The following is a 12,463-nucleotide window of genomic DNA, read 5'->3' as shown; positions in this document are numbered from 1 at the left end:
AGCTATACTTTAAGGGGAAAGCAATTTCTACTAAGAGAAATCTTGGGAAATTGGGAGGATGAAAATTACTTGTAGTGTGGAAGAACTTACAGTTAAGAAAGAAGGAAGATAAGGGGTTGGGGCTGGAAAGCAGAAGCATCTGAGCTGGGCACCGTTGCCCATTCTAATGTGGGTACAGAGAGAGAAGATGAAACAAAAGAGGTGCCACAGTAGGTGCCCACGACACACCAGCTTCACACTCACGGTTGCAGCCTAGCAGGAGCACTCAGAACACCCCTACTTCTAATCCAAAGCATTCTCCATTACATAACTACCTATAACTAAGGCCATTTGCAAATATAGAGGACAGGACAGGGCAGGGGAAGGCAGCAGAAAGGAAAGGATGGGGTCACTGGCCACTGTCCCAAGTCGAGGCAGGGCAGAGACTCATCAGGAGGCGAAGTAAGGCGGAAGGGCTGGGCAGCAGGCGCAGGACGGTGGGGAGTGGGCAGGCCAAGGGGCGGGGAGAGGGGTGTGGGCCGCCCTCCGGGTGTCCAGGACGCTGGTCACGCAGCAGGAGCCAGTGCTCAGGCTTTAGCCGGGGATGGGGCAGTTGTCCCCGGAGCTGCGGCCGGTGCTGGCGCTGCTGCTGCTGCTGCTGCTGCCCCCACCACTCCCCCTGGCGCTGCGCGGAGCGCGCTGCCCCGAGCCCTGCACCTGCGCGCCCGACAGCGCCCTGAGCTGCCCGGGCCCGCGGGCTGGCCTCACCCGACTGTGAGTAGCAGCGCTCCCGCCGCGGCCCCCTGCGCGGGACCCTCACTCGCTCCCGGACAACTTTCCGCCCTAATCTTTTGGCCTTCTTTGCCTAGAAGCTTGTGCTTCGCCCTATCAAACTCCTCCACTTTTTATGGGGAAGGGAAACCAAAGCGTGGGGGGCTGCCTTTACCATCCGGTGCCCCAGGCAACCCAGACCCGCCCTTTTCTCCTGGCTGGAGCTGCGGCACTAAGTGTAGAAGCCTCAGGCTTCTCTCGGTGCTGGAAGGGAACATGGATGTGACAAAAGCACATTCTCTGCCAGATAAGTCCTACGTGGTCTTTGCGCCTTGGGGCCAGCCCGGTCAGCATAAGTTATAGCGCGCTCTGGTATCCAGTGGTCCTCCAGGAATGGGGTACTCAGCTCAGGCCCACGGCCAGAAATGACCTGCTCTGTTAACCAGGACTACGGTCGTGCCTGCCTCCCCCAACGCGTGCCCACCTGCATACAAGCCACCGCTCCGCAGGTGCCCCAGATGTCCTGCACTTCAGCCTAGTGGTGTAATCAATGAAAGGCCTTGTGTCCCGCCGCCAGCACGCGGCACAGGTCTGATGGAGGGAATGGGAGCGCGCATTGCAAGCAGGCAAGCAGGTTGAGAGGAAGTTATTTCCTGCAGTGATGGGGTCAAGAGAAGGGAGTCATTAGCAGCAGTGTATCAGAGGGCCACCAGGTCTCCTTTTTTCCATTTAGATAAAAGTACCACACATTTTATGATCTATTTATATGAAATGCCCAGACAGACTGAAAGTAGATTGGTAGTTGCCAGGGGTTGGAAAGCGGGGAGGAGAACAGTAGGGGGAGCATGGGTTTGAGGGGTGATTAAAATTTTCTAAAGTTAGATTGTGGTGATGGTTGTGTTTGAGCATACTAAAAACCATTGCATTGTGTACTTTAAGTGGGTGTTTTTTATATGATTTACATCTCAATAAATGATCTCTGTTGAAAGAGAACAAGAAAGAAAAGGATGGAAAAAAGAGTATCACAAAAATACTCAAAAGGCTTATTCTATTAGAGCTGATGGAATTCTCCTGGGACAGATAGGAGACCACCCCTCCCCCATTCCCTCTGAGCCCCCAACAGTCTGACAGGACCCTGCTTCCTAGAGGGTACACTCTCCTTACATGCTGGGCTTCTCCCTGGGGAAGAGTTAATGGCCCTCTGGGAATAGCTGTGGTTGAGAGAGACAGTTTAAGGGTGTATGGGGCTTATATTAATTAATTTCCATTAATTATCTTGTCAGCTCCATTCCTTGCAGGTGATGGCCACGCTGATAGAATTTAGTTCAATCAATCCACAGACCCATGCAAGTTCCAGCCCTTGTCCTTCGCTGACAAGCCTCTGTGTTGCTCTGTGAATGATTGTGCCCTTAGCAGCCTTTCTTGCTTGCCTGTTCCTTATCATACAGACAAGCGGGGACGAGATCCAGAGAGACGAAGTAACTTGCTCAAGGTCTCAGTGCTACTGAGTAGTAATTCTGGACTTTATCTAATAATTATCTTTTTATATTTGCTTGATTTTGTAAAAAAAATTATTGCTTAATTAAAAAAAAATTCCCTACCTCTCTGAAGCTGGTACTGAGTAAAGAACCTCCATTTGAGGGACAGGGCAAGAATGGGCAGTTTTGAGATTTTCAGTATCAGTTTTGAGATTTCTCAGTGGCTCCTGCTGATACGCTCAGTGCTGGCCTCAGGAGAAGACCCTTTCCATGACAAAACCAGAAATGAAAAAAGAAAAAAAAAAAACACTTTTCTTTTGCTGCCCCACACCACGACTTACAGAAGCCTAGAGCCCCTTGAAAAGATGATACAGGGCACACTATGTTTGGGGTGGAGATTCTGAGCATCCGCCACCAGGAGCATCCTCTCCTCAATATTCAGACTCCTTGGGGAAGAGTGGTGACCCCTGGCTACCACGAGGTCATGTTTCCTGAGACCACATATTGAAAGGTGACTTATCTTTCAGATGAGAGCTCTATACAGGTGGAGTCTAAGCCCAAACAGGGTAACTTCTCTGGCACCACACAGTGACACCAACATCCATATGACAAAAGAAATGCATAAGCAGCAGGAGGAAGGTTGTTACATTAAGACGATGTTTATCAAAGTGTAGCCCTGGACTAGCAGCATGAACATCACCTGGGAACTGCACGACAGGCACACTCTCTGGCCCCAGCCCCAACCTACTGAGTCGGAAACTCTGGGAGTGGGGCCTGGCAGTCTGCACGTTAGCAGCTGATTCTGATACACTCTCAAGTTTAAGACCCAAGACACTTCTCTTCATGGAGGAATAATCTTGGAGAGCAAGAAGTATATTTTAAACTTCCTTCTGCCATATACTTCCCTTTCTTAACCCATCAACACAACACCTATTTTATTGCTACAAAAGGCATAAAATTAAAACCCTAAACTCAGAGACAGATAGAAAATAAGGACTTAGAAAAGTTTGGGTTTTTTTTTCCTTCAAAGAGGAAGAAAAGAAGGAATCCATGAAGAAGGACAGACTAAATATACATGGGATAAGGGAGGAATAGTTGAGTAAGATCTCAGTGGGATTCATGGGAGAGCATCAGTCTAGGAACATAGGGGAAGGGTGAATCTTAGAAAGTGTAAGGACAGTTCTGAGTCCTGAGGGAAGAAGACAGATAGGTAAAGGAATCACTCATTATTAAGACAAAGAACATGAAAAGTAGACAAGAAATCCTCTTTTCTTAGTGATGAATGAATAAAATGGTAAGCAATAAGATAGAAAAATATTAGGAATAACATGTTATCAGGAGTTCCTAAAAAGAAGAGAGCTTAAATTAAGAGATAGGCCCTCCAGAAGAGAGGTGTGGTCTTGCATTAACTTAACCATGGTATTTGACTCTGCAGAGAGAAGGGAGCATCTAGGTTCTGAGGGTTGGAGGAGATGAGTCCTGCAGAGCACCTCAGGATTCATTATCGGTCCCCAACAGATGTCTGTTTATGCTCTCAGGACTCAGTAACCCAACCAACAAACTCCTCCATCTGAAGTTCACTATTTTCTTTAGGAAGAAAACCAGTATATGGATTATAATAAGCCCACTACTCACAAATTTTGAAAAGGGTGTCATTCAAATCTTTCCTCCCTTTCCATATTTTCTTAAAAACATAGGTATTTCAAATCTAAAATGTGATACCAAAATAGTCTCCCACATTTTCACTTGCTTTAACTGGGAAAAGAAATAAAATTTTAAGAAGTGATTTCAAAAATGTCCTTTATTAGTTTGAGACAACTGGAAGAAGGGAGAGAGAAAAATAAAAAATCTCACCTTGCCCATGGTTATATAAAGATCTTTGTCTCTATGACAACAGAAAGATTGATCTGCTTGATATGGAAACAGCATCTGAAAAATCTGTTAGTAAGAAAATGCTAATAATAATTATGGCAGGGCGGTACCTGTGGCTCAGTGAGTAGGGTGCCAGCCCCATATGCCGAGGGTGGCGGGTTCAAACCCAGCCCTGGCCAAACTGCAACAAAAAAATAGCCGGATGTTGTGGCAGGCGCCTGTAGTCCCAGCTGCTCGGGAGGCTGAGGCAAGAGAATCGCGTAAGCCTAAGAGTTAGAGGTTGCTGTGAGCCGTGTTAGGCCACGGCACTCTACCCGAGGGCGATACAGTGAGACTCTGTCTCTACAAAAAAAAAAAAAATTATGGCAATTTACTTTTCTTTTGGCAATTTATTGTTTGCATGTTGTGCCTACTGAACAGAGATTAAATGTTTAGACTTTATTATAAAGACACAATCCAGAGACTTTGGGAGGATAAAATGTGCATGTCTATCAGTCCAGTGTTACAGAAAGATGTTAGTCTCCTGACATCTTTCTTTAGTTTCTTCCTCTTCCTCCCAACTTCAATGGAAATTAGAGGAGAACAGTGTTCAGTGCTATAGAAGAATGTATGTGAGGGCAATGTGGTTTCTGTCCTTGAGGAGCCCACAGTCTAGGTAGAAACACACCCAAAGAGACAGATGTAGGTGTGGGAAAAGGCCACAAGGCTCTAAGCAATTCAGAGAATGAATCAATCACTATGGACTGAAGTCTCCAAGAGAAGGCTTCCTGGGCCGAGAGTTAGGAAGCTGAATCTTGAAGGAGAGGAAAAAAAAAAGAGGAGTCTTGACAGAAGAACCACTGGTTAAAGTAGACTAGAGATTCCTGCTGAGAAGCAAAAACTAAGGTTTGAATGAATTCCTCCCTCTCATGCCTCTTCCAGTTCTTTGGAGGAAATAGTGTTTTAAGGGAAGATATAACGTCATCAAAAACATTTGATTAAATTATGTGGGAAGTTGTGCAAAAAAAAAAAAATTAAAAATCCCAATATGTAGTTCTTGCCTAATTAATTTCCAACAAAAGCCATTCTTTGATTATTGGTTGCAAACACATTAAGTAAAAACCCTGATTAGGATTCACTTCCCTCTACTGACTTTCCTGGTGCCCATTGGCCCACCTGCCCCCAGCTCCAGCTTCCCCTTCCACATACTTACTTCAATGTCCTGTACTTATATATATTGTAGCACATATGACATCACAATGTCACCATTTGTACAATGTGTCCTTCTTCTGCTAGAGACCCTCAACATTACTGACATTTGAGGTCAGATCATTCTTTGTTGTGGAAGTTATTTTGGACATCATAGGAGGTTTAGCAGCACACTTGGCCTCTAACCATTGGGTACTAGTAGCGCTGCCCTCCTAAACTGTGGCAACCAAAAATATCTCTAGGTATTTGTCAAATGCTGCCTGGAAGGCAAAATGCTCCCACCCCTCCTTGGTTTTGAATTACTGTGCTAGAGTGGGAATCACTTGAAAAGGTCTTGTTCAGGCCAGGATTCCCAGAATGTTGCATGTAGTATGATCAATGTATTTATTAAGCTATGTAATTAAACTGAACAGTTGTCTAAAAAGCAACAATAAACCAGTGCAAAAGGAAAGTATGTACATTAGCTAGAATGTACCATATCTAAATGTCATTTTTAAAATCTCCATCCTAGAAAATGGGGTGGTAGAGGGTGCTACGGGTAGTGGAAGGAGTTCTTTGTTACATCAGCATCCAGGTCCTAGAATTTGTAGACTCCCAGTCTATACTTGGAATGAGAAATAGGAGACGTATCAGCTTCAGAGAAATAAGACCTGATGCTTACCCATATTGGTATATCCCACCTAGACTGTTTCCACTGTTGTTTATTTTTAACTCACTCAGTAGGGAATAATCAATCCCCAGCCCAAGATCCATTAATTAAAAAAAAGAGAGAGAGAGAGAGAAAGAAAGAAAACCCAAGGCAGACTGAACTGCAACAGACTGGTTTCTGGTGCAGGACACCAGGTAACAGTGCCCAGGAGAGAGTCCACAGAGGGAAGCCTGCCAAGCTCTTGTAAGTAGGATGGCGTGGCCCTACTCTCAGCTTCCCTGAAGCTTCCCCCCAACCCCCCAAATCTCAGAATTCAGAAAGTTCATATCTTATCTCCCTAGCAAGACCCCAAGACCCCTAAAAACCAAAGGCTTAAGGTGGAGCTTGATCTTGAACCTCAGTTCTGACTCAGCTCTCCCAGCCATGCCTATGAGGCAATTCTTAAAGCCGGTTATGCTAATAAACAGACTGTTTGAGAGAAGCTTAGGAAAGATCAGATTTTATTTATTTAGAAATCATTGTTTTGGAGCAGCAGTTCTCAACCTGTGGGTCCTGTATTAAAGGGCCGCGGCATTAGGAAGGTTGGGAACCACTGTTTTAGAGAAAGTGAATGATGGCCCGCTAGCAGGAGCACTAAAAAAACAAGCAACAGAGTTCTCAAAATCTCAACGCAAGAGCAAGCATAGAGCCAAAAGATTCACACACAGATCCCTTGGGTACTGGACCTCACTCCCTCCTTGGAAAACAGTAACTTCTTGAGTTTTTACTTTCTTTTTTAAAATTATTATTTCAAAAGCAGTAAATCAGATTAATTCAAGGCTCCAGTTCTGCTCCTTTACCCACCTCTATCTGCTTCCTACGCCTCTCAATTGGCTTCTTTTCATATCTTGAAATAAAGCACCACAGTCTCTTTCCAAAATGTAATCTCCCAGAGTGGCTGCACCAAACGGTGTGTTGGCCATGTGTAACTCTGATCTTACACATGAGGTTAAGCCAGTTAAGTCACAGCGGTGGAGACAAGCTCTGCTGCTCACTTCCCAGACCCAAGAGGGCTGGCTCCATGGAAGCATATGCGCTTTGTTCAGGAAGCTCCCCTCAGTTAGAGAAAAATCATATTTAATGCAGATTTTAGCAAATTTCCCACCCAGCTTTTTTTTTTTTTTTTTAAGAAAGGAATTAAAATAATCCCACCCACCAGGCAGGTGGGCTCTCCGAGTTGGTGGGCAGCTTTTAGCAACTTCTCCAAGGGGTCCTCAGTTACTCCCAGCTTCTGTCTCCCCTCTCCCAGATAGCAAACCACCCACAGCTGCTCTCAATGTGGCCCTGACCCGTGTTTCTTTAATGCCACCTGAGCCAAATTCTGAACAGTCCAATTTATAAATAAAACTCAACTTTCAGAATGAAGGTTAGTTCCCTTGCTGCTGTTATATTTGTTCTTGTCTCTGATGCAGTGAGATTACTCTAATCCTGGACTCCCAGTCCCACCCAGTAGCAGACAGCATTTCTGAGTCCATAGGGGTAGGGATACCCTGGTATGACAGGGCAGGCTCCTACACAGCCCCCAAATTCACTGAATTGATCAATAGGACAAACCCCAGGCAAATCTGGGTTGTAGCACCAGGTCCCCTTTCCCTAATTTACCCTGTAGGTTTGGGTAAGCATTGAAACCTCTGTGCTGTCTGTAAAAGGAGCTTAATGATTCCTGCCCCTGAGTGGGAGTGGCTGTGGTGAAGATAAAGGCCCCAAAGTACTTGGAAATAAAGGTTTCACATAACTACAAGGTATTATTGTAACAATCTGATGATGCAGAGAAGACTGAAAAATCCACACTCCATTTATGAGGTTGAATAGTAAGTATCTGTCATGTAAGGGGTAAGCCTGAAGGAATAGTTTTGCTCCTGGAGATGTTAATTAGAGAAATGGACCCCTTAGGTTTTTTCAACCTATAAGGTGAATAAGTTATAGTCTCAAAATAGGGGAGGTCATTATTGCCTGGAGTCTGATAATCTGGCTTTTTCAGCCTAGGCAGAGCTCCTCTGAAACATACTCCTGGCATCTGTGTATAGGCTGTTTTCAGTCCCGTCTGCCCAGCTAGAGAATCCAAACCCATTCTGGATCCTCTTCTTTCCCCATTCCCTATCCCTAAGTCTCAGGCTGGACATAAAGAAAACCTTCAGGTCAGATTTGTTGACCACTCAGGGACCACATACTGAAGTGTTCAGGACAACATTCAGGATCCAAAAACACCCACCCCTGCACTCCAGGAGCTTACAGTCTTCCAGACACAGGAGAAAGAGGCCCAGTTCTCAGATGGCAGCAGGGAAATGCAGAAGGTGATAAAAGCTAGATGAAGGTGATAAACAAGGCAGGAGTTCAGAGGAAGGAGCTGTTTCTTCTAGCCAGAGTCACGAAGTTTTGGTGGAAGTGCCATTGAACTGTGGTTCATGCTTTAAGGCTCACTCTTTATAGGGATAGCCAGGCTAATATGGTTATCACAGAAGCTCAGTCCCGGCTGGCTTAGAGAGGCCACTGGGGATCACTGTCCAAAGCCGTCTGTCTTCTCACTGATGACCAGCATAGCACATGCCCTGTCTGTGGATTGTCAGTGGAGCAGTGGAAACCTTGGGTGGGACTCTGGTAAAGCTTTTCTCATTTGCAAGCACCAGAAATCAACTTGACAAATTTAAATCATAAGAGAGGTGCTTAATAGAAAGATAAGGATATAGAAGTATGCTGACAAAATCCAAAAAGAATATCTGGCATCTTTGCAACAGATCAGGAAACTTCTCTTTAGATATCACCTTTACAATGAGTCAATTCCAGAGACTTCTCTTTGTCTCTATATTATATGGTTCACATTCTTAACAGAGACAATCTGATTGGATGAGGCTTCACCATGATGCAATGAGATGCTTCCAGAGAAATTACCATGTGGTTGCCTGGTTCAGTCCAGGCAACCACAGGGTAATTTAAGGCACTTAAAACTCATCCTCAAATTAATTAAAAGTGTGCAGCATTCTGTTGTAACCAGCTTTCATATGCTCACTCAAAAAAAAAGTTTTTAAGTGTCAGGAAAGAGAAGCTTATAATGAAAGAGCTCCCTGAAGCATATCTGCAATGTCACTGCCCTGACAACATAATATTCTTTGCTTCTGAAAAATATTTTTAAGAAATCATTACAGATGATGCAGACATTCCCTGGGGAGAATTCAACATGTAGCTTTATTTACCAGAGTTATTCTTGTCATGTTATATTATTGCTAGAAGAATTTTAGTTTAGGAGGTAGAGATTGAGTTATTTTGCTTTGTTTCTTTAAAGAACTTTAAATGGGTTTTGAGTGAGGGCTTAGATATGTTTACCATTTTCCTCTGAGGCTTTATATTTTTAATTTAGTTGTTGCACAAATGACTTTGAAAATCTATTACCCAAGTAATCTTCTTAACATCTTAGGTCACATGGTAAGTCATAAACTCCTCACAGGCTTATTGGGTATTCTGGAATAGCTGTCTTAGAGGAGTCACTTGAATTGCACTTTCCAATAGGACAGTTCCAACTCACTGAATTTTTGTAAATCAATGCTCAAATGCAAACTCTGCAGAGTCGCCTCCTAGAGTCAAAATACAGTGGAGCCTCCATAGCTGACCACCTCCCTACGCTGACCATCTCAAGTCTAACTTTCATAGACCAGACATGCACCACTTGAACATATCAGTACAAAAGGCCTAGTTCCTTATGTTGACCACCTTCATATGTTGACCAGTTTGTTACAGTTCCTTGGGTGGTCAACTTACAGAGGTTCTATTGTATTTAATAGAGGGTTTTTTTTTTTTTTAAATCATTGCTGTAAAAGGTTATCAAGTGAGGCCTATAAGAAAAGGAGCCCAAAAGAAGATATCAACTGTGGGTATTTAGTGTATACCCTCCTTTCCAGGCCTATGTATAATCAGTGGAGAGTCAAGAGTCAGGGACAAGTCATAGGTATGTTACAGAGTCAGGGGTCCTCAAACTGCGGCCCGTGGGCCACATGAGATGGTGTGATTGTATTTGTTCCTGTTTTGTTTTTTTACTTCAAAATAAAATATGTGCAGTGTGCATAGGAATTTGTTTATAGTTTTGTTTTTTTTAATTATAGTCTGGCCCTCCAATGGTCTGAGAGACAGTGAATTGGCCCCCTGTTTAAAAAGTTTGAGGATCCCTGTTTACAGACTTTAGGGTGACACGTGACCAACAGAAGAACCAATTCCAAATTATTGAACCCACCCATCCTCACCCCCTGCCAAGGTATATTAGGTATAGGACAAGTAGCCTAAATCTTTTACAGGGAGCAGCTGTGAACTGAAACTACCCATTGTGTTTTTGTGCTGAATGCTTATGAATATTATGTAACCATTTTCATGTTTAATCTAAAAAATTAGTAGTTTTTTAGATTACACACATTTTATAGATGTGGAATAGAACTTTGAGTTGGATGCTGGGCAGAGCAAGATGGCGGCAGAGTAACAGCTTCCTTGCATCTGGGCACCATGAGTCTGGGGAGATAGGACTCCAGGCATCTCTGGCTGGTGGGATCTGCCTATCATCACCCCTGTGAGGATACAGGGAGTCAGCGAGAGACTTCTGGACCCCAAGAGGAGGACTAAAACAGTGGAAAAATGGCAAGTGGTCGCATGTGTTCAATCCGTCTAAACCTGCCCGCAACTGTAAGTTCAGTAGCAGCAGGACTGCAAACCAGAAAGGCCTTACCTGTGAACTGTTTTGGTGTCTTTGGACTTGGCACTCAGTTGAACTGCCTTGGGGAGAGCCTGAGCTGGAGTACGGAGAACTTTGGCCATTGTCTAGGGCCCCAGTCTGAGCCGCTGAGCCGGACGGAGCTAATAGTGTTTGGCTGTGGGTCACAGGGAGCCATTGTGAACGATCTGCCCCGGCAAGCTCTGCCCTCAGGGTCGCAGAGCTAGAATCGGGTGGGAGCTGGTAACCCAGAGACCAAGTAGCTTAAGGGTGGGATCTGAGTCGCCTTACAGCCCTAACCCTCAGGGGCAGAGTGAGACTGGTTTTGGCATACTGGGTAAGTGGATAGCCACTTCAGCAGTGATTTCAGTGACAAACACTTTCCTGGGAAAGCTTCTGATCAGCAAGTTTACAAGTTCAAAGTGCCTTTTAAGTGGGCTGAAGAGAGATTTAGGGTGTCTACCTGCTGGGGTTTGAGAAATCAGCAGCCTCCAGTCGTATCAGAACTGTGATTAACATCTGATACCCCAGAAGACCACGTGTTGCCCAGACAATATTCAATAACATATACATACTGCTTTCTTTTTGGTTGTGTTTTTTTGGTTGTTTTTTTTGTTTCTTTATTTTGATGTTGTTGATGTTTTGTTTTTTAATTTCAACCTTTTCCATACAGATCCTTTTTCTTTCTCAATTTTTCTACTTTAATTATAATTTCCTATTGTTGCCTTTTTCAATAACTAGAACTTCATTTTTGCTAGTGTTTCTACTGCTATTATTTGATTTTTCACCCAATTTTATCCCATAAAGTTTTCTGTTTGCTTGTTTTGATTTATAGCATTTTTATCTTTCCTCTCTACTTGGTGGAGGTGGGGTACTGTGTCTGATCAGGTTAGCAAAGAGCTGCTGACCTCAAGGGAACCACCCAACTGGGCACCCCCAGAAGGTGGCGTTTTTTTTTTAAGGTTGTGTCAAAGTACCCTACTGTACACCTATATTGCTCTGTCTCCCTCTTTCTGTGCCTCTCTTCTTTTTGTCAATATTCCTTTTACCCACCACCTCTCCTTTCTCTATTTTTCCTTTTTTTTCTTATCACTCAGTCCTCCTTTCTTTCATCCCTTTTTTGCTCTTCAACCTTCTCACCCTTCTGGTCCTGGAACCCTTAGTCCACAGGCACGAGAACTTAAAGAGCAAGAGGAAGTGAAAGGAAAATTAGGGCAAGGAAACAGATAAAAGAAATCACTCATGAGGAAGAATCAGCAGAAAACTCCAGGCAACATGAAGAACCAGTCCAGAACAACCCCGCCAAGGGAGGTAGCTACTGCAGAGGATTCCACCTATACAGAAATGTTAGGAATGACAGAAAGGGAATTTAGAATACACATGTTGAAAACAATGAAAGAAATGATGGAAACAATGAAGGAAACTGCTAATAAAGTGGAAAATAACCAAAAGGAAATCCAAAAACAGAATCAAATAAGAGATGAACGATATGAAGAATATAAAAAGGATATAGCAGAGCTGAAGGAAATGAAACAGTCAATCAGGGAACTTAAAGATGCAATGGAAAGTATCAGCAACAGGTTAGACCATGCAGAAGAAAGAATTTCAGAGGTAGAAGACAAAGTTCTTGAGATAACTCAGATAGTAAAAGAGGCAGAAAAGAAGAGAGAGAAAGCAGAACGTTCACTGTCAGAATTATGAGACTTTATGAAGCGTTCCAACATACGAGTTATAGGAATTCCAGAAGGGGAAGAAGAATGCCCCAGAGGAATGGAAGCCATACTAGAGAATATTATA

General features: G+C 43.8%; 1 protein-coding gene across 1 annotated transcript in view; it reads left to right on the top strand.

Moving 5' to 3' along the window:
• Window positions 1–583: 583 nt before the first annotated feature.
• The window catches only part of LHCGR (luteinizing hormone/choriogonadotropin receptor), a 74,615-nt gene continuing 62,735 nt past the window's right edge, over window positions 584–12,463 (top strand). The window contains exon 1 of the mRNA XM_053588935.1: window positions 584–753. Within this exon, the coding sequence (XP_053444910.1) occupies window positions 584–753 (170 nt within the window). The remainder of the gene's footprint in view (window positions 754–12,463) is intronic.

Source organism: Nycticebus coucang, chromosome 4 (genome assembly GCF_027406575.1).
Source record: "Nycticebus coucang isolate mNycCou1 chromosome 4, mNycCou1.pri, whole genome shotgun sequence".
In the NCBI taxonomy this organism is placed as follows: Eukaryota; Metazoa; Chordata; class Mammalia; order Primates; family Lorisidae; genus Nycticebus; species Nycticebus coucang.
This window is presented reverse-complemented; position numbering and strand designations above follow the sequence as displayed.